The sequence below is a fragment of the Yarrowia lipolytica genome, chromosome 1D (assembly GCF_001761485.1).
Source record: "Yarrowia lipolytica chromosome 1D, complete sequence".
Classification (NCBI taxonomy): Eukaryota; Fungi; Ascomycota; class Dipodascomycetes; order Dipodascales; genus Yarrowia; species Yarrowia lipolytica.
In genome coordinates, this window is record NC_090773.1 from 3,179,122 (window position 1) to 3,196,473 (window position 17,352).

The 17,352-nt window shown below is 49.5% G+C and overlaps 4 protein-coding genes and 1 non-coding gene across 5 annotated transcripts; 3 read left to right on the forward strand and 2 right to left on the reverse strand.

Moving 5' to 3' along the window:
• Window positions 1-1,694: 1,694 nt before the first annotated feature.
• Window positions 1,695-3,089, reverse strand: YALI1_D31823g (uncharacterized protein; the record flags this gene model as incomplete). The annotated part of the gene is made up of 1 exon (XM_503222.1): window positions 1,695-3,089. The coding sequence occupies one exon, from the start codon at window positions 3,087-3,089 to the stop codon at window positions 1,695-1,697; it is 1,395 nt and encodes a 464-aa protein (XP_503222.1).
• A 923-nt stretch (window positions 3,090-4,012) lies between these two features.
• YALI1_D31866g (uncharacterized protein) lies at window positions 4,013-7,450 on the reverse strand (the record flags this gene model as incomplete). Its single annotated transcript, XM_503223.3, has 1 exon — window positions 4,013-7,450. The coding sequence occupies one exon, from the start codon at window positions 7,448-7,450 to the stop codon at window positions 4,013-4,015; it is 3,438 nt and encodes a 1,145-aa protein (XP_503223.1).
• Window positions 7,451-9,228: 1,778 nt separating this feature from the next.
• On the forward strand, window positions 9,229-9,302 carry YALI1_D31884r. Its single transcript has one exon. It is a non-coding gene; the product is annotated as a tRNA-Ala (tRNA).
• A 2,928-nt stretch (window positions 9,303-12,230) lies between these two features.
• Window positions 12,231-12,722, forward strand: YALI1_D31914g (uncharacterized protein; the record flags this gene model as incomplete). Its single annotated transcript, XM_503224.4, has 1 exon — window positions 12,231-12,722. The coding sequence occupies one exon, from the start codon at window positions 12,231-12,233 to the stop codon at window positions 12,720-12,722; it is 492 nt and encodes a 163-aa protein (XP_503224.4).
• Window positions 12,723-15,631: 2,909 nt separating this feature from the next.
• Window positions 15,632-16,912, forward strand: YALI1_D31948g (uncharacterized protein; the record flags this gene model as incomplete). The annotated part of the gene is made up of 1 exon (XM_066094272.2): window positions 15,632-16,912. One exon carries the CDS (start codon window positions 15,632-15,634, stop codon window positions 16,910-16,912), a length of 1,281 nt encoding a protein of 426 aa, XP_065950344.2.
• Window positions 16,913-17,352: the final 440 nt, after the last annotated feature.

Here is a 17,352-nt window from a genome sequence, read left to right on the forward strand (position 1 = left end):
AATAGATCGTGACAACGTCAACTGGACAATGCAGACTTGGACCTTTTGGACTGTGTCCCACTCTCAGTTTCGGCTGCCTGGGTCTTGGACACAACCCAACCTGGTCAAGGCCGACTCTCGACACGTCCTTCTGTGGTCCACACGCATTACACTTCCCTTGGTTGTGTTCGTAGTATAAGGTATTCCTTTAACTTTTTATATCCATTTATCAATGATTTCTTCGAGTTGGAGACGGTACGGAGTCTGCGGCATAGTATCGTGTGTCCGTGTTGGACTGTGAAGCGAGATAGTCATGGTGCGTGTTTGATCTAAGGCAGGTGGTGGGAAGTTCGAGGTGGAAGACAGGATGAAGAATACTGATGGTCGTTAGTCGGTTCAGCCCCAACTTTGTAGCTGAAAACTGCTGAACTGCGCTATCGTTTGAGCCCGATGGAGCACTTCCAGGTCTGTTTTTTTTTGGACTATCTGCATAAAGCCCTACATGAGTCATTCAGAACGCATTTTAGAGTGATTATAATTGAATATCCATGTAGCCCTAGTATTTCTGATCCCTTACGGGCCACTGATATCTCTCTACGACTTGGTATGCTCGCAATTATTCAAAGTTCTGTCTCCCCTGCACTTCTATGTACGATTATGCATGGTGTGCATGATGATAATGCACCTTAAATGCACATTTTTGAAACCTCCTGCAACAATCTCGCCACATTTTTCTTCTCTCGCTAGATAGCCATCTGGTCGTCTGAAAAATGGCACCGATCGAAAGCTCTCGCTTCAAATGGTCGCTGGCTGACCTCATTTCTGTTCTCTAGACTCCCGTTGACTATCGAGGTGAATGGGTGGAGTGCTTGTTGGTGCATCCCTGGTATATGTTGACGTGGCTATGCACGGTTCCAATCTACCACTATGCAGTGCAAGGTGACAGGTCGGATGCAGTGTATAGATAGGTCTCATTCGGTCATCCGTTTCTCAAAAACTCTTCCTCTTACAAATCTCAAAAACTCTTGCGCTCACAAATCACATTCTGTCAGAAAATCAGCACAACCGCAAAATTCAACAGCTAAACACACCAAAAAAACAGCCAGCGATGGCAGCGACAACGCCAACCCCATAGCATATTCCATGACTGACCAGATAGGAGTATTATTACATCTTTGATGATCACCACATGGTCACCTCGTAGTCGCTGTGAAGACTTTAAAGGACACAACAGGCGCTGTGAAGAATGCAACAGGCGTGGTGCATGACAACATTCTGTAATATCTCTCCCACCGTCATCCCAACTCTGTTTAATTGCATGCGACCAGTCTCATCTCCCACTTGCTGACCTAATCGACCCTGTTGAACCACACCGCTATCACTTCTACCACTCCACCCAAAAACTACGTACCATCGCCTCGAGCCAGTTTCGGTGTGGTTGTGTTTGAGGGTGTGCAGGAGGAAAGGTTAGTCTAGTGATGTCTGCTACTCTGTCCTGACCCGTTTGGCGCTACCTGTGTTTTCTGGCATTATGGGATCGCTGTTCGTTTCGTCGCGCTCTACGGCAATTGGCACTGGAAATGACAGAGCCAGTGCTGCTACAAGTGCTGCTACCCTCACTCGTGCAAAACGTCTATTGTCTATGTGTGAGTCCTCTGAGGCTTCTCCTGGAAGTCTCCATGATTCATTTCCCGCTACCTCTCCGTGGCTACTCTCTAAACAAAGCCCGAGTTCTTCTTGCGCTTCGCAGATGCAAAAATGTTGTCAATATCGGCCATCTTTCGCTGCCCCTTGCCAGTCTTCACCACGGGCTTTGTCACCTTGCCAGCAGCCTTTGGTGTTCCCATGGCGACGGATTTCGGGCCAGACGCCGACTTCGACTTGGACGCCTGCGGCGTCAGACGCTGATACATGAGCATGTACGCATCCTCCTCCTTGAGCGCCTTTTTCTCCGACAGCGGCTCAATGAGATCGTCATCATAGGTGGCCCACTTGCCGTTGGGCTGTCTCACGTGAGCAATATAATGGCCCGAGCCGGTTGTTCGGCCACAGTGGGCAATGACACCAATGAGCTTGTACGGCACCACACCGGCCCGCTGCTTGTCCCGTGAGTAGTGGCCCAGATCGAGGTCGGCCGGGTAATCCAACGGCGCGCCCATCTTGCGGGGCTGGTCGTTGACAAACTTGAACCGTTTCACGTGGACCACGAGGTGTTCCGGGAACTCGTGGATTCGCGAGGTTTTCTTGGCGCTGGTTGTCTTTTGGCACTCGTCGCACTTGTATCCGTCCTTCTTCTGGATCTGCTCCTCCTCAAAGAACCGAGTGATGCATCGTTTGAGAGAGATTCGTCCCTCGGGTTTCTTCTCATCCAGGTTGACCGAGAGGTCGTAAAAGTCCTGCTTGGTCACGGACTCGTTGCCACAGCCTCCACAAACTACCACCTGCTCCAGGTTGCCTCCAAACATATCGTAAATGACGGAGCTGTTGAGCTTCTCGCCTTTGGGGGTGGAGTCTTCCTGCAGCCGGCTCATGAGCGACATGAAGTACTCGTGAGCATCTTCCTGGTTCCATTCGGACATCATGCAGTTGATGTCGTCGAGTCGGCCGATGAGTTGGCGAGGGAAGATGTTCTTCTTACCGCCAAACAGCTTGCCGTAAAGCTGGGCAAACACCTGAGTCACGGACCCCGGGTACTTTTTGGCCAGCAGAATATCAGCGAGGTAGTTGCTCATGGCGGGCATGTGCATGAGCAGCTGCACCGCCGAGTTCATGTAGCACGTGACTCCCTGGTTGATGAGACCAGCCGGCGAGGGAGTACCCTTCTTCCACGCCTTTTGAATCTTGCTGGGTGAGCGCGATCCAGGATCCAATGTGGCGCTCAGAGGGATGAAGTTGGTCGGAGTGGCGGCGGACAACGTTGTTCCAGGGCTTGTGTCCTCCTCTTCTCTTTGCTTGGGCTTGATGAGAATGTATGACGCGGGTTTGATAGCGACTGGCTCCGGGTTTTTGGCACGCACAAAGCTGATTGGCTTGTCTTTGATCTGAGTCAGCAGTCGGTGCTGTTGGAACGGGTTCCCGCCTCCATTTTGGCGTTTCATCACGGAGGTCATGGAGTTTGGAGTTGGAGCCTGGTGTCATATGCATGATGGAAATATTTTTAAAGTTTCACTATGGTAAACTTTATTGAGTTGAGGATAGGGTGGTAGCACAAGATGTTCATGGTGGGTGGATTATGTAATGCGGTCAACTGTCGGAATACATTGCTTTACTTTAGATGATGACTACCATTTTGATTACGTAAACAGTAAGACAGGTTGAGTTGCAGGTGCTTGTGGATAGTTTCGTGCTGACATGATGGATATATTTGCGGAGTCAGCAGATATTGTGTTGCTGTATGTACTTTACCCTGATTGTTTTATTAATATTGTCATCCCTGTCAGTGATTGGGTCACTCTAACTGACATGTTTGCTTACTAATCATTCCGACGTGCCCATTTTGGTATTGACCGTAAAGTCACGTGACTTTTGGAGATAATACTAAAGCGCCGCCCACCACGTCCAAACTTAATGTTATTTATGGTTTATCACGTGATTTATCATGTGATGGGAGAGAACCCAGCGTGCCCAAACACCACAAGTAATATATATTGTTGGAATCCTCTCAACCAGGGTTACGCAATGGTTAGGTCGGTTTTATTCGTTAGTCTCACAGAATCACAATGTATCTTAAACAACAGACTTGAGATGAGGAATTGATTAGTAAGAGAAATCACAGACTGTAGCCATAATCGAAGCAGAGAGCTGTATTCCCCATAATCTGTGTGATCACGTGACCGAATTTTTGAGTTCGATCGGGCAAAGATTCAGATTCTCAGTTGAGTTGGCTAAGGGTGGAGGAGTGGGGATATCAACTCGGCAAGTTCAAAGTCGTATTCTTCGCGTCATTTCCCATCACGTGAGTGTGTAGTACCCACTTCCATCGTGACTACATCTGACTACATGCACAAATCAAATCTGTGTATCATTTTTCTAGCTATCTAACCATTCTCTGGGGCAGCAACAAGGCACTCAGCATTCCCGGAGAATCGCCAAATCCATCTTCAGACACGACTCCGTCGAAATAGAAGCCCACCATGACCACGCACCACGCAAGCACCAAAATGGAGCCCTTGAAGTAGTTGCTTTTGCCCTCGGCGTAAATGTACGAAAACAGAAAGACACAGATCATCACCACAAACAGATCCCACCGCGGGAAAATGAGAGTGAACATGTGCGCCGTGTCCATGTCGACATTGTTGTTCCACATGGAGTAGAGCACCAGCGCCGGGATTTGCAGCAGACAGACCTGGAGGGCGTAGGCGGAGCCGATTTCCATCGACAGCGCGATATTGCCACCCATGGCGAACGAAATGGCGTTGAGAAACTCGGTGGTGTTGGGCACGAGGGCGAAAATGGTGATTCCAAGCAACTTTTCGCCGATCGCCGCGTTCTCCAGAACTACATCGACGGTATCTACCAGCATTTCGGCAACCACAGCATAGAGCAGAGTGGCCGAGAGCAGAATGAAGGTGGACTTGGAACGTGACCAGTTGGCGTCAGGGCTGTGTCCCGAGGGGGCCTCTTCGACGGGGGCGGAGACCACGAGCGGAGTTGCCAGGGTGACGGTTGGACCAGAGCCAGGGTTGGGGTTACCAGGGTTGGGGTTGGGGTTGCCAGGGTTGGGGTTACCAGAGTTGGGATGTCCCGGGTTGGTGCCCGGACGATGCTTCAAACCGGCGGGGTCGTCGAGAATGGTAGCCGGAGTGGCGCGATGCACCGGAGTGGCGACGGAAGAACTCCGGCCCCCAGCACCAGGGTTGGGGTTAACCTGGACCACCTCCTTTTTCTCGTGAATCGGCGTCTGCCAAATCATGGCCGCGTGGGTCCGCAGAGTGAACCACAGCCCGATTATGTAAGACACAAACAGCAGAATGGCACAGATGCCGGAAAGCGGCTTGAGAGCCTTTTGATAGAGGTCGTCGTAGACGAGCGGGACCTGGAAGAATTGGCAGCGCGAGCAGAAGCTGGCAGCGGCGGTGGCTGACTCAGCAAGCACCTGCTGGCCGTTTGCGAGCGCTGACCCAGCATGACTAATCAGGTTGCGACCCATCATGAGATTAGGACCCTCGCACTCGCCATCGCACCGCAGCTCATATGACCCATGAATCTGGTAGAAAAACGTCGGCGCAAACGTGCCCAGAATCGCAAACAACAACATGGTGGACGAAACGCCCGCAGACTTGGGATTGTACCGCTGAGTCTTGCGCTTGATCGCTCCCGTGCACATACTGAGGCCTGGCAACAGCAAGACGCCGGCCAAAATGCTTCCAATGATACTGCCCTCCACCAGGGCTGACTTACCCTGTTGTAGGGCGACACAGTAGAGAAAAACCTCGACAATAGTGGAGAAAAAGGCGTTAATGGCGGCGCCCATTCCCATGGAGGTCTGTGCGGAGATGGAGGCGACGGCCTGGCCAATGAAGTAGGCGAGGGGGATGACGCTGACTAAGCTGACCAAGAAGATGAAGAGCGGCTGAGTAATTAGCAGGTCGAGTCCCAGGTGGAGCCGTAGAAAGTAGTTTGAAAAGATGCCGAAAAACACCACGCCAATGAGATTGATGAAAAAAATGTTGGTGCCGTCAATGGTGTATTTGTAATACTTCCAGCCAAAGGCGCGGTATGTGCACAGCAGAATGGCCCCGGAGCCGTCGCCGGAGCCGTTGAGCTCATAATATTGCGAGTCGGACTTGAACTTGAGGGCTAATGGATGCCGTCGCAAATGGTAGCAGAGCACATTAGTCACCTTGCCCATGGGGATGAGAAAGACGAGGAACCAGCAGATGAGGGAGACGGCGTAGATGACAGGGGTGATGATTACGTAAAACCACGTGTAGAAGAGAATTCGGCCGAGATTCCATTCGCCCCGGCCAAAGAACCGTCGCTTACGTGAGACGCCGGTTTCCGAGTCTTCTCCGAGCGAGTCTTCGGACGCGGACGACAGCGACGACCGGTTGCGGCCCAGCAGGGGGGTTCTCACGGGGTCTACGTGGGCGCCAGAGCTGGGGTCGTGGTGGTTAGGGTGGTTAGGGTGAGAGGTAGGGTTGGTTCCCTGGGTAGGGTGGCCATGGTTCGAATCCGGTCCAAAAAAGAGCCGGCCATGCTCCAAATCACCCGCCTGCCACCGCTCATACTCTCCCAGAGTCCTACCCTCGCCCTCATCCTCATGCAGATAGTTTTCGTCGGCCGCGAGCTGCACAAACTGCCCAAACGGATAGAGAAGATAGAAGCCCGTCTTATGTAAGACACGGCCGTACTGGCGGGCGGAATTGGACCAGAAAAACAGCGAGCACGTAATAAACCCTAGCCCACAAACCATGTAGAGCAACAGGCCGAACGACAAGGTCCACAGCGCATTACCTAAGAAAATCCGCCATCCCACCGTCTTTCCCGGAGTCATGTGAATATCGCCTTCCGCCTGGGCCTGCACAGACCGGTTTTTTTTGTAAATTGCGGGTTTCCAGATTCGGATTCCGAATGGGTGGGTGGTGTTGATGGCGGCCTGCCGCTCCTTGAGAGTGAAGGACTCGTTGGAGAGGACCGACGCGTTGTCGTCGGCTGAGTCATCTGCGTCGGCTGAGTCATCTGCGTCGGCGTCGTCGTCGTCGTCGAGGCCGGCTGAGTCAGCAATTTCCGTTGAGTCAGCGTGGTCCCCGTCGGCGTGCGTCACGTGGCTGCCCGCGGGGTCGTGCAAGTCGTGGTCCCCGTCGACGTCGCATTGGTCAGCATCGTGGTCTGAGTAAGCCGGGTTGAAGTCCTGCTTAATGATCGGTGACGGCGACTCCCGCGGCACCGAGTCCCGAGAACGTACGTGACTGAGCGAGTGGCCACGGCTCGCGTCGCGCTCACGTGATCCGCCGCTGATGCTGCCTCCTCCGGGCACGTGACTCTTTTTCCGTCGCCGTTTTCGCTCCTGGTCCTTGATGGCCTTTGCATATCCCTCCAGAAACTCCCGTTCCAGATCGGCTTCGAATTCGTACTCGTCGTCGTCGACGGAGTACTGGTATCGTCGCTCGTGAGAGGTCGAGGTGCCCCGGCTTAGGGAAGATCTGGGTTGGGGCAGAACCAGCGACGGCTGTTTGGGGTTGAGACTGGGCGAGGGTTGCGACAGCGCCGTGAGGTTTGGGCTGGGCTTGACGGCGGCAGGGCCAGGGTTGCTCGATCCGGAAGGCCCAGGATTGGGACCGGGGTTGGGGGTCGCGGTCGAGTTGGGGTTTGGCGCCGTTCGAGGGCTCACCGAGCGGAACTCGCCCGGGCGAATGGTATCTATCGAAGACGAGTAAATGTCGTGTTGCGGGGCCTGCAACGACTCACGTGACGGCTCACGTGAGTGTTGGGCGTCTCCCTTGGCCTTGGTCGAGTCACTTTCGGGCATGTCACACAACCAATGTTGGGGGTCACAGGAGCAATGTCGGCAGTTACAAGCAGTGTGGTGAGTGAGGTGGTGAGTAATTGATGTCGACGACAGGTTAGGCGAGGAATAGAGTTCAGGGTTGGGAGCGTATTTAAGGTACCTGCGCTGAGGCGGTTTAGGGGTGATAGGGGTTGGGGAGGGGAGGGCTAGGTGTATTGAGGAGGATTGTAGCTGGAAACGAGCTGGGGTTTGGGTTTAAATGGTTGGTGTGACTTGATCACATGCAAACCTTTGGAACTGGGATTTTCCGTCGTACCGTTGCGGACTCGCTAGTCAGACTACTGCAGAGCTTAATTATTAAACGGGGTCGTCTTTTCCGACAGATTAATGAAGATTTCAGCGGTTGAGAAAGTTAGGGTAGGGGTATCTGGGCTTATGGGTTTGATTTCTCAGCTCGGTTTGGAATTAGGGGTAATATTTAGGGAGATATTAGGGTATGTTTGTTTGTTGCTTAGGGACCGAGGAAAGCTTAAATTTGAGTGCGAAATTAAATGTTGTTGTAGACAGATTATGAAAAGTATTAAGGGAGCGGGAAGTAGCTATTATGCTTATTAAAGAAATAATTTTACATCAGCGGAAATTTGTTTCCGTTTGATGATTCATAGGTGATTTTCGGGAGGGTTTGTTGTGGAACCTTAAATCTGCGATGATGTCCAAATCGAATGTTAGTTAAATGGGTTAGGGGAGAGGTATGGTCACGTGAGTGGATTGTGAGTGAAATGGCCGTGATTGGGACGCCGCTCTGAACGTCCCGACTTCAATGGTTGTTTCGTTGTGGCATTTATGGAGCTCCTTATTTGGGCGTCCAATAGCCCTTTGCTTTTGTGTGGGGTCAGATCACTCGATATATCATGTGACTTTGAACCTTAATGTAACAGCCAAAGTCCGTGCAATGTCGTTGTTCATGTCGCGGTTATGTAAGCCATGAGAATATCCCATAACTTTGGAGTCACGTGACCGAATTTCACTCGTATCAGAGTAATATTACCTAAGCTACAGTAGGTGCATCTGGAGTCACCAATTACCGTAGAATATCGCTTGCTATTCGAATGTTCCAAGCCACGTGCTCCATATGATAGCTCGGACCAATTGAATTACTCATTTACAGGATTCCACAAGGAAGTTGAAAGCTCTCAATATCACCTGTTTTCATCGGATTATGATCAATGATCAACTGATTCCTTGAAATGTTCAACGCAGGATCCTCCGATATTATTATCACCTATTTGACAATCACATGTTATTCATCCCGAAATTCTCTTCACACTCATATATCTCTAGAGCGTCTAATGTCAATATCCGTCGATTTTTTATATTTTTTATATTTTTGTTATATTTTAATGATCCATTACAGCTAAATATCTGATAAGTCGGTTGTTGGCGTTTTAATAAATCATAGTCCATGATCGTTGCTTTTTGTATATATATTTAATTCTAGTAACTATATCTCATCAATAATACTTATGATCTTCAATAATATCAATAGTTCCATGTCTTATCCAGACTCGAGGTTGGTTTAGTTTGTTCTCATAAAAGATCGTAGACGGTGTAATTCGGACAGGGATCGTGAATATGATTCGTGTGTGTCGTGTTTGAGTTTTTGCGCCATCGGGGAGTTGAATTTGGAGTAGCTCAGTGTTTGGTTGTTATGTTGATGGTGTTTTTTGTTTTTTTTTGCAGACTGACCTAGGAAAACTGCTGAACAATGTCCATGTTGGACCCTTACAAGCACAAAAACAGGGCGTCTGGTGTAGTTGGTTATCACATGCGCTTAGCATGCGCGAGGTCCCCGGTTCGATTCCGGTGTCGTCCAAATTTTTTTCGAAAGAAATTGTTTAATTTTGGCATTTACCCTTAGCTATAGTTTTTTGTTGGGCCCGATTCAGGTCGATAAGGCCAATTTCGCACCACTACGCTCTTTACACGAGTTTTGAGATATCGATCACCTCAACTCGACACGCGCGTCCAGACGTTCTTTGTATGCTTCTTTGTTGGTGTTCATTTACGCGTCTCTTTTTGTCGCACGAAAAATGAGTTTAGTCAAAAATACTTGAAGTCGCGTTCACGTGTCTCCAGTGGAGAATTATGTCAGATTTTTTGCCATATTTTATTGGCAGATAAGCGGTCAGATTTGCGGTCAGATTTGCGGTCAGATTTTCCTGCATATATTTTTCCTTTTTTGTTTTTTTTTTTGTTTTTTTTGTTTTTTCACCACCGAAAATACAACTGAGCATGCGGCCAAGTATGCCACCAAGACACGCATCGTACCATCAAAAACGGCCACATCACGGGACCTCGGCGTCTCTATGACGCGATCCCATTTCGATCCCATTTCGATCCCATCCCATTTCAATCCCATTTCAATCTCGCATCATCTCGCCTTATGCACATATACGACCCGACATGAAAGCGACCTAGAAAACGCGGTAATAGCCGCACTGCAAAAATGACGCCCTTGTGATGCTCCCGCAGACTCGGCACCCCAGACTCGGCGGCACAGGGCTTCTAGACAAGACTGAAACATTGTGTGTGATACCTTTTCGGATCTTTTTATAGCCATTTCTGCGGCACGGTCCAAACAAGCTTGTTTAAGGGTGCGTCAACGTAACTGTGAAACTGTGAGGCTGTGAGGTTGTGATACTGCCATCCAGTTATGTCTCCATGTCTCCATGTCTCCATGTCTCCATATCTCCATATCTCTACACCTACAACTCCTCGACGATTCCCTGCTATCACACCGCCTTTCGTCGTCTGTTTTGGCGACACAGGGGCATTCTTTCGAGTGCTCCGCCACACGGTCTCCTCTGCAGCCGTCACCAGTCCCCTCCCCCGTAAACCTTATTTTTCACTGCAGCAGTGCAGTTTCCTGCAGCTTGGTGCAGTTGTGCGTCTGCTTCTCCCAACATGGATCAAAAGTCACCCAATACAAATTTTGGTGCATGTGCGGCAATGGCGGGAATGTAGTACCGAAAGATTTTGAAGCGTAAATATTACAAAAAAAGTGCATGTGAACAGCGACACGGATAGGCAGGGTCGTTTTTTCTCTCCTATTTCTCTCCTATTTTCCCTCCTATTTTCCCTCCTACTTTTCTGGTTTTTGTCTATTATACCTCCTCCTTTTTCACCTCTCTTCCCCTATTTTACATTTTACCTCTTTTCCCCTATTTTACTGATTTTTGTCTAATTAAAATACTCCAAATTCTTTTGGTTTTTACACGCAGCCAAGAATGTCGCTTCGGCGGCTGACAGCTATCTGGCGTCTTGCACTGACCCTTTTCTACCCCACCCACCCTATTGGACAAACGTCATTATTTTAGCCCCTTTGGCCGTTTTAGTGCGGGTCTAAAATGTGGGAAAATGAGCTAATATTACCGACAATGGCGCGGAATGTGCACTGGGCTCGGGAACGCCCTAGAATGTCTGGAAACAGGAGTAGCGTGGTGCATGGATTTTGTGCGTTTTTTCGTGCGTTTTTTCGTGCGTTTTTTCGGATACAAAATGAGGTGTCAAAGAGATTGAAATTGTGAAAATAATCGCATAAAATTACCAGCCTCGGCTTTCGTTAAAGTTGGTTGCTGTACGGACGATTTTTACTTCAGCCGTGGTGTTATATGGGCGCGAATACAAGTACAGTAATTGTATTTTTATTTTTATTTTTTATATTTCTTATTCACACCTTTCAACCCAATCACACATGGAATTCGTTTTCAGTCTAAAATTGGCGATATTGAAAAGTGTCTAGAAAATCGATGGCCGACAGGAAAACCAGCCGGAGCCGAAACAATCGCCGAATTGCTGCTGCCACATGTTGCTCAAACCGATCTACGGATCGTCGGATCGCCAAAAGCAGGTTGGTGATCTACAAGAAGGTACTGGTACGAGTGGGTGCATGGATATTACTGAAAACCAATATATAAAATAATAATGATAAAATAATAATAAAATGATCAGAACAAAATTAATGCTGAGTGAAACGGAAACAGAATTAGACAAATTGTTTTGTATAGAATTGACGTGGGTCAGACCGCTGAAATTTTCCCGAGCATATTTCCGATTTTATTGACGTCGAAGAAAAAATTCGGCCCTAGAAAATCAGAGTTGGTATAAAAAATAAAAAAAGCAGGAATAGCTTTCATCAGTGGCTCCCATTTTATTTTTATTTTTTGTCGCTTTCTCTCCATTTTTCGGGCCGTCATTCACCTATTTTCCACCACTTTCTCCCCCATCTCTCACCTACTGCATCTGCTCCCACCTGCGCTGCTAAACTCTATTCGGAACTCTATTCTGAACCTTATCGTTTCTAGTCCCTGACAAAAAAGCCTTTGTTAAAAAACACAAAACCATACAGTAGACCACGACAATAAATAAATATGTCCTGAAATCCCGTCTTCCCCTTTACCTGTTACACAAACCTGTTGGTGAAAAACAGCCGACAAAACTCCGTCGAATCGTTCCCTCTGTGATACCTCCAGCGACGTGCCATTACGCACCAGACATCTGTCACACAAATCAAACGGCACCATCTCTGGGACTCTTTACACCTTCTCGTCCTCGATCGTTATCATTACATTTCTGCGACTCTCACGCCATTTCTGTGACCCCACCACGCCATCTCTGTGACCCCACCACACCATCTCTGCACCACACCATCTCTCTGACCCTCACACCACTCCTGTGACCCTCACACCACTCCTGTCACCACCTCTGTGACCCTTACATCACTCCTGTCACCATTTTAATCATGAAACTCCTCTTTCTTCTAATCGCCCCAGCTCTCGCCCAGATGGGTGGAGTGGCCCCTGGAGGCCCTGCCGGAGCCGCACAAGTCGTCAACGTGCCTGGCCAGGCGCCTCCCCCCGCCGCAGGCCCCGGGGCTGGAGCGGCGCCAGCGGTGCCTGCTCCTGCGCCTGCTGTTCCCGCGCCAGCAGCTCCTGTAGCGGCTGCGCCTTCCCCTGTGTCACTGGACTCTTACACGGTTACAACTGTGATTGGAGGCGCAACAACTGTCCAGGTTCTGCCCATTTCCGCCACCACAGCGTACAGAACCACCGTCATTGGCGGTCTGCTGACCACCCAGCCATTCCAGTACGTCCAGCAGTTCCCTGCGCGTGCCACCAAGGCCGTGGATGTTCCTGCCGGCTCGATCGGTTTGGGCAAGTTGAGCAGCAAGGGTACGGTGGGTACCACCAAGGAGCCTGTTTATGTGACCATGGCCACGACGGAGCAGGCATAGTGCCCAGCACATGGCCAATGTTATCCATTCCACAGCCAGTTATACCCACAATATCACGACGACATAGTCCCACCTCCCTCACCCCCATGTCGTCCCTTCACAGCCACCACACCTACGTCCACCACATTCACCACACCCACGTACGTCCACCACATGCGCGGCGTTGCCCCCCAACAGCCTCTCCACCGTACCAGCGCTCGCCTACTGCAACGCTTTGTCCTAACATTACCCTTTTGGGCTGCTCGCATGTGCATGGCAAAGCTTATGTTTACGTTGTGGAGTCACTGTATCGTTCGGCTTTAATGTGCATGGGAGAAAATGACGGGGCCTCGATTTGGCCTGAAATACCCATAAAATCCCCATAAAATCCGGATTATTCCGTTGTATATTACTAATTTATTCGTTTTATTGATTGACTTACAAATCTGACCCACAGTAACATTTTTATTTTTATTTTATTTATTTTGTTTTTTTAAAGCACATGTGTTGAATTGAAAATATCCAAACACCTCATTTTATCGCAGAATCATTTTCGTAAAAACAAAGCACTCTCACAACCATCTAATCTGGGTATTATTGATCTCATCCTTCGAATCAATTTATTGGATTTTTTATTGGATTTTCTCTATTCAAATTAATTATTCAGACGGTCTGCTCCACATTAAAACTCTAAATAATTCCGATTTAACCGAAAGTCCAATAACCTTGCCAACTATTGTAAGACTGTCTCACCAATGGGGCTGAGCTTACATTAATTAGTTTAATTAGTAATATTCGTGTAAGCGTACATTCATTTCAAAGGTTATTCTTTCACGGCAAAGTTATAATTAAATGAATGTATATGCAGAAAAAAAAAAAATAGGGGGTTGGAGGGCGGGGAAACGGCTGCTGAATAATCAAGCAAAATCGGGGAAATTACGTAAGATACGAAAATAACATCCCCTTAGTCAACTGGTCACCTTGCTACTTTTTTTATATCCCTCAGCTCTATAATCGAGCTAGTAAATTCTGTTTAAGCCAGCGTTGCTTATTTTTAGCAATCAGAAATGGAAAATTTTTAAAACCGATATTCCTGCTTCAAAACCTGATAGAAAAAAATCTTGAAATTCCTGCTGACCCATTCCACGCTGGACTATCGACTGGAATTTTTAGATGATTTTTTCCATCATTACCCAGCATTCTGAATGCTCTCTTATTCTCCCCAGATTGAGCAAGATTAACGAACCAAGTCTAACCTTTTCGTGTCTCTCATTTCCTGTTTGAGTAAAACAAGGGCCCACCAACAAAGAGCAAGCACGAGGGGTTTCAGCTTGGAAGAAATACGGTTGCTGGCACCTGACGTGCTGAGTAAGCCCGGTGTGTGGTTGGCCATGACTCAGAGGGGCAGACCGCAGAGTAAGCGGGGTCCGTATGCCGGATCTGCGGTGTTGCGCCGCTGAGTAAGCACGACTAGTCTCTCTTCGGCTCCGCCTCATGCATCTTTGTCAGGGGATACGACGTTACGTTTACGCAAACGGAAACTCAGGGGCTGTGTTGTTGTCTCTCTTTTTGTTGGTGCCTTAATATTATGTACCTCTGACGTTACGCTTAAGACGGAAAAATAATAGAATTCCACGAGCAATGGGGACGAGAGAGGCATCGTTGGGACCAGGGCGACAAGAGGAGTCCGTCGGTGAGTTCGAAATTTCTTTTGGGGGCATTTTTCGCTGGTTTTCCGGACATTTCCTTGCTCATAACCTATCTTCCCATTTTCTTATGCACATGCAATATACATGCACATTGTAGCGCGCATCCGTGTGACGATGAAACTCGTCTTGACTATCGGTTCACATGCGGCCATGCATGACGTTGGAGATCTGCAGTCGTGGTGTTGATCATGTGACGTTGATGAGGTGGGTTTGAGTTTGCTGAAGGTAAGTGGAGTGGCTTAGTAGGCTTAGTAAGGCGTCTGGCCGTTACATAATCGGCTTGCGCTTAGTAATAACACATGACTAAACGGATGTACAATGAGGGGGATGAGGACTCAATTGGCACTCACCACATCTGACCAACCTCATATGACCAACCTCATCTGATAGCAAGGTTTATCGCAGATAACGTTGTGGATAATCTGGGGAAACGTCTAACATACAGTTACAGAGTAGCTAAATGGCGTTGCAAATTATATTGGTGGAATCTCCAGACCCAGTGCAACCTTTTGACACCAATATATCGTCAACTGCCCTCTCGTAGAAGCCTTCAGAGTCAGCTGAAGCGCTCACAGATGGTCACGCGCACCGTAATGGGGCTGATAAGGCAAGTGGTATGCATGGTGGGGTATGTGGGGTAGACATGAATACAGCCAATATCCGTCAGGTGCTCGAGACCAAGACATTCCGATTATGCAGGTGCATTTCAATACGCCCTTGCAGTTACGCCCACTTACTTGACATGTGCGTTTTTCGTCTTCAGCGATCCAGCAGATTGATGGCTCAATCCACTCAGGCACACTTAACTTCTTACCGTTCACTCTCACCATAGTCGCAGACGACATACTCACCACCAAATACTCACCACATACTCGCAGACATCTTCTGTCTTTCGTATTAGTCTCATCAGATTCTTTATCCCTTGCACGATACTCGCCGTGTCACATTTGTTACCACTTAAGTCTTGTCCGTCCACTCATAACTCAACTCTGGACCTCTATCTCGTGGTTCCAGAACAAACCCCCCTCAGCCAATACAAGAGGCCCCTCGGTTAATTGACTCGACGCCAACATCACTCACTCCTGTGATACCATCCCCAAGGTACGTACAGTCGCAGACTACTGACATGATAACCTACAAGATACCACTACTGACACAGCCGACGGCTCACCACCACCGCCGACTAGCGCCCAGACGTGATACCAATCACCACCATTCTGCATGACACAATCATCCTTCTCGTGGCCCATGTGGGGCAACTCCAAGTCGCCCTCCTCGACAGGTGCAACCACAAATACCGACTCTACTGCATCCCGGCCATGGTCTTGGGACGACACCAACAGCGCCGATACTCTCGAGTCAACATCCTTTTCCACGTCCATCGATATCAATGATACGCCGTCATCTCCAGAATACACGGTCCTTGCCGGAGTCACCGATGGCGGCTTCCACGCCCGAAAGTCGTCCCTCGAAGGAGATCCCGTCGAGTCTGCCATTGCCGAGTGGGAGATGGATCTCGGCGAGAGCACTGCCAGTGATGTTACCGCAAGCGATGTCGCCAACGACGTGAGCTTCGACTCAACTATGTGCACTTCTGTTGATGAGTCCATGCTGAAACAGGAAGATTCGTTTGTCCTCAACGAACGGCCAGTCAGGGCGAAGAAGGGCCAGACGAGGCTGAAGGCAAAGGTGACAAAGCCGGGGTCACGTGAAAACCATGTGAACGATAAGTTGGAGTCAACCTCCGAGCCCCGCGCTCTTGTTCGAACCCGAGGATCCTCCCAGGGTCGTGCTGTTGCTCGTCCCATTGGCAAAACTCGGTTCTCACAACGTCACTCGCCTTCCTCGTCCTCTTTGCAGCTCACACGGACCTGCATCACCTCCGAGGCGGCCTTCCACCACCGGTTTCTGGAGTGCGAAGAGCGGCTGCATACTCTGGCCGAAGCGTATCTTCACTCCAAGCGTCAGGACGTACCTTGGACCAACGACGCGTTGATGGACCACGCGTTGTTCGACTGGGCGTTTGTGTCCCGCAAGAGCGGGCTCCCGAGAGCTGCAGCTATTAGCAGCCTGTGTACGGCAAACGCTCTCTCCACCACCAAGCGTCCAGTGCGCTGGACACCCTGCGACGACAGACTCATTATGTATCTCAAGGAGATTGAAGGCCTCACGTGGAAGGAGTCTGCGCTTATGATACGGTACCGGCACAGCTGGCAGGCCGTACAGATGCGATATCTGCGGACCCTATGTCGGTTGACGGGCAAGTGGACCAAGCAGGAGACCGACAAGCTGAAGAGCGTTGTGGCCCGTGACTGGGCAGGGAGGTGGAGGCGCATTGCCACCGAGATGGGCCCGCAGTTCCCCGCGGAGAGGGTCTACCGGCAGATGATGGGGCTGGCCGGGATGGAGGTGGATCTGGAGAGATTGGACGGGGTGGAGGGGGAGGAGCAGGGGCCCAGTGCCCTCGGTTGGGAGGAACTGGTGCAGCTCTACAATCGGTAGACCCTGAGTCTCTGGTCTAATTACGTCAAGGGTTCGTCCGGAACTACCTGTGCTCACGCGGAAATGTATCATAGCTAGAATTTGTTAGATTTGAATAGATGGTTAGATGGCGTAGGTGTGTACCACTGTAATGTAGGGCTGTGACTCGGGGGAGAAACGAGTGCTTTGGAGATGGGTTGAAGTCAGAATGAGTCGGACTTCATCCAGGACAGAACAGGGTCAGACAACCGAGTCACATCAAGTGGAGTCGATGTTTGAGAAGAGGGTGTGACTGTCTGAACACACCGTTGTACCATCGATGCAGCTCTCTGAGAAAAGTGTCGGCAATAGTTTAAACTGCGGCGGTAGTAAGGCCCGACAACCGACCGGACGCAGCCAAGCAGACTCTTACCGTACCGTTGACAGGTCAAGACACATCTCAGAGCAAGATTACAAGTACA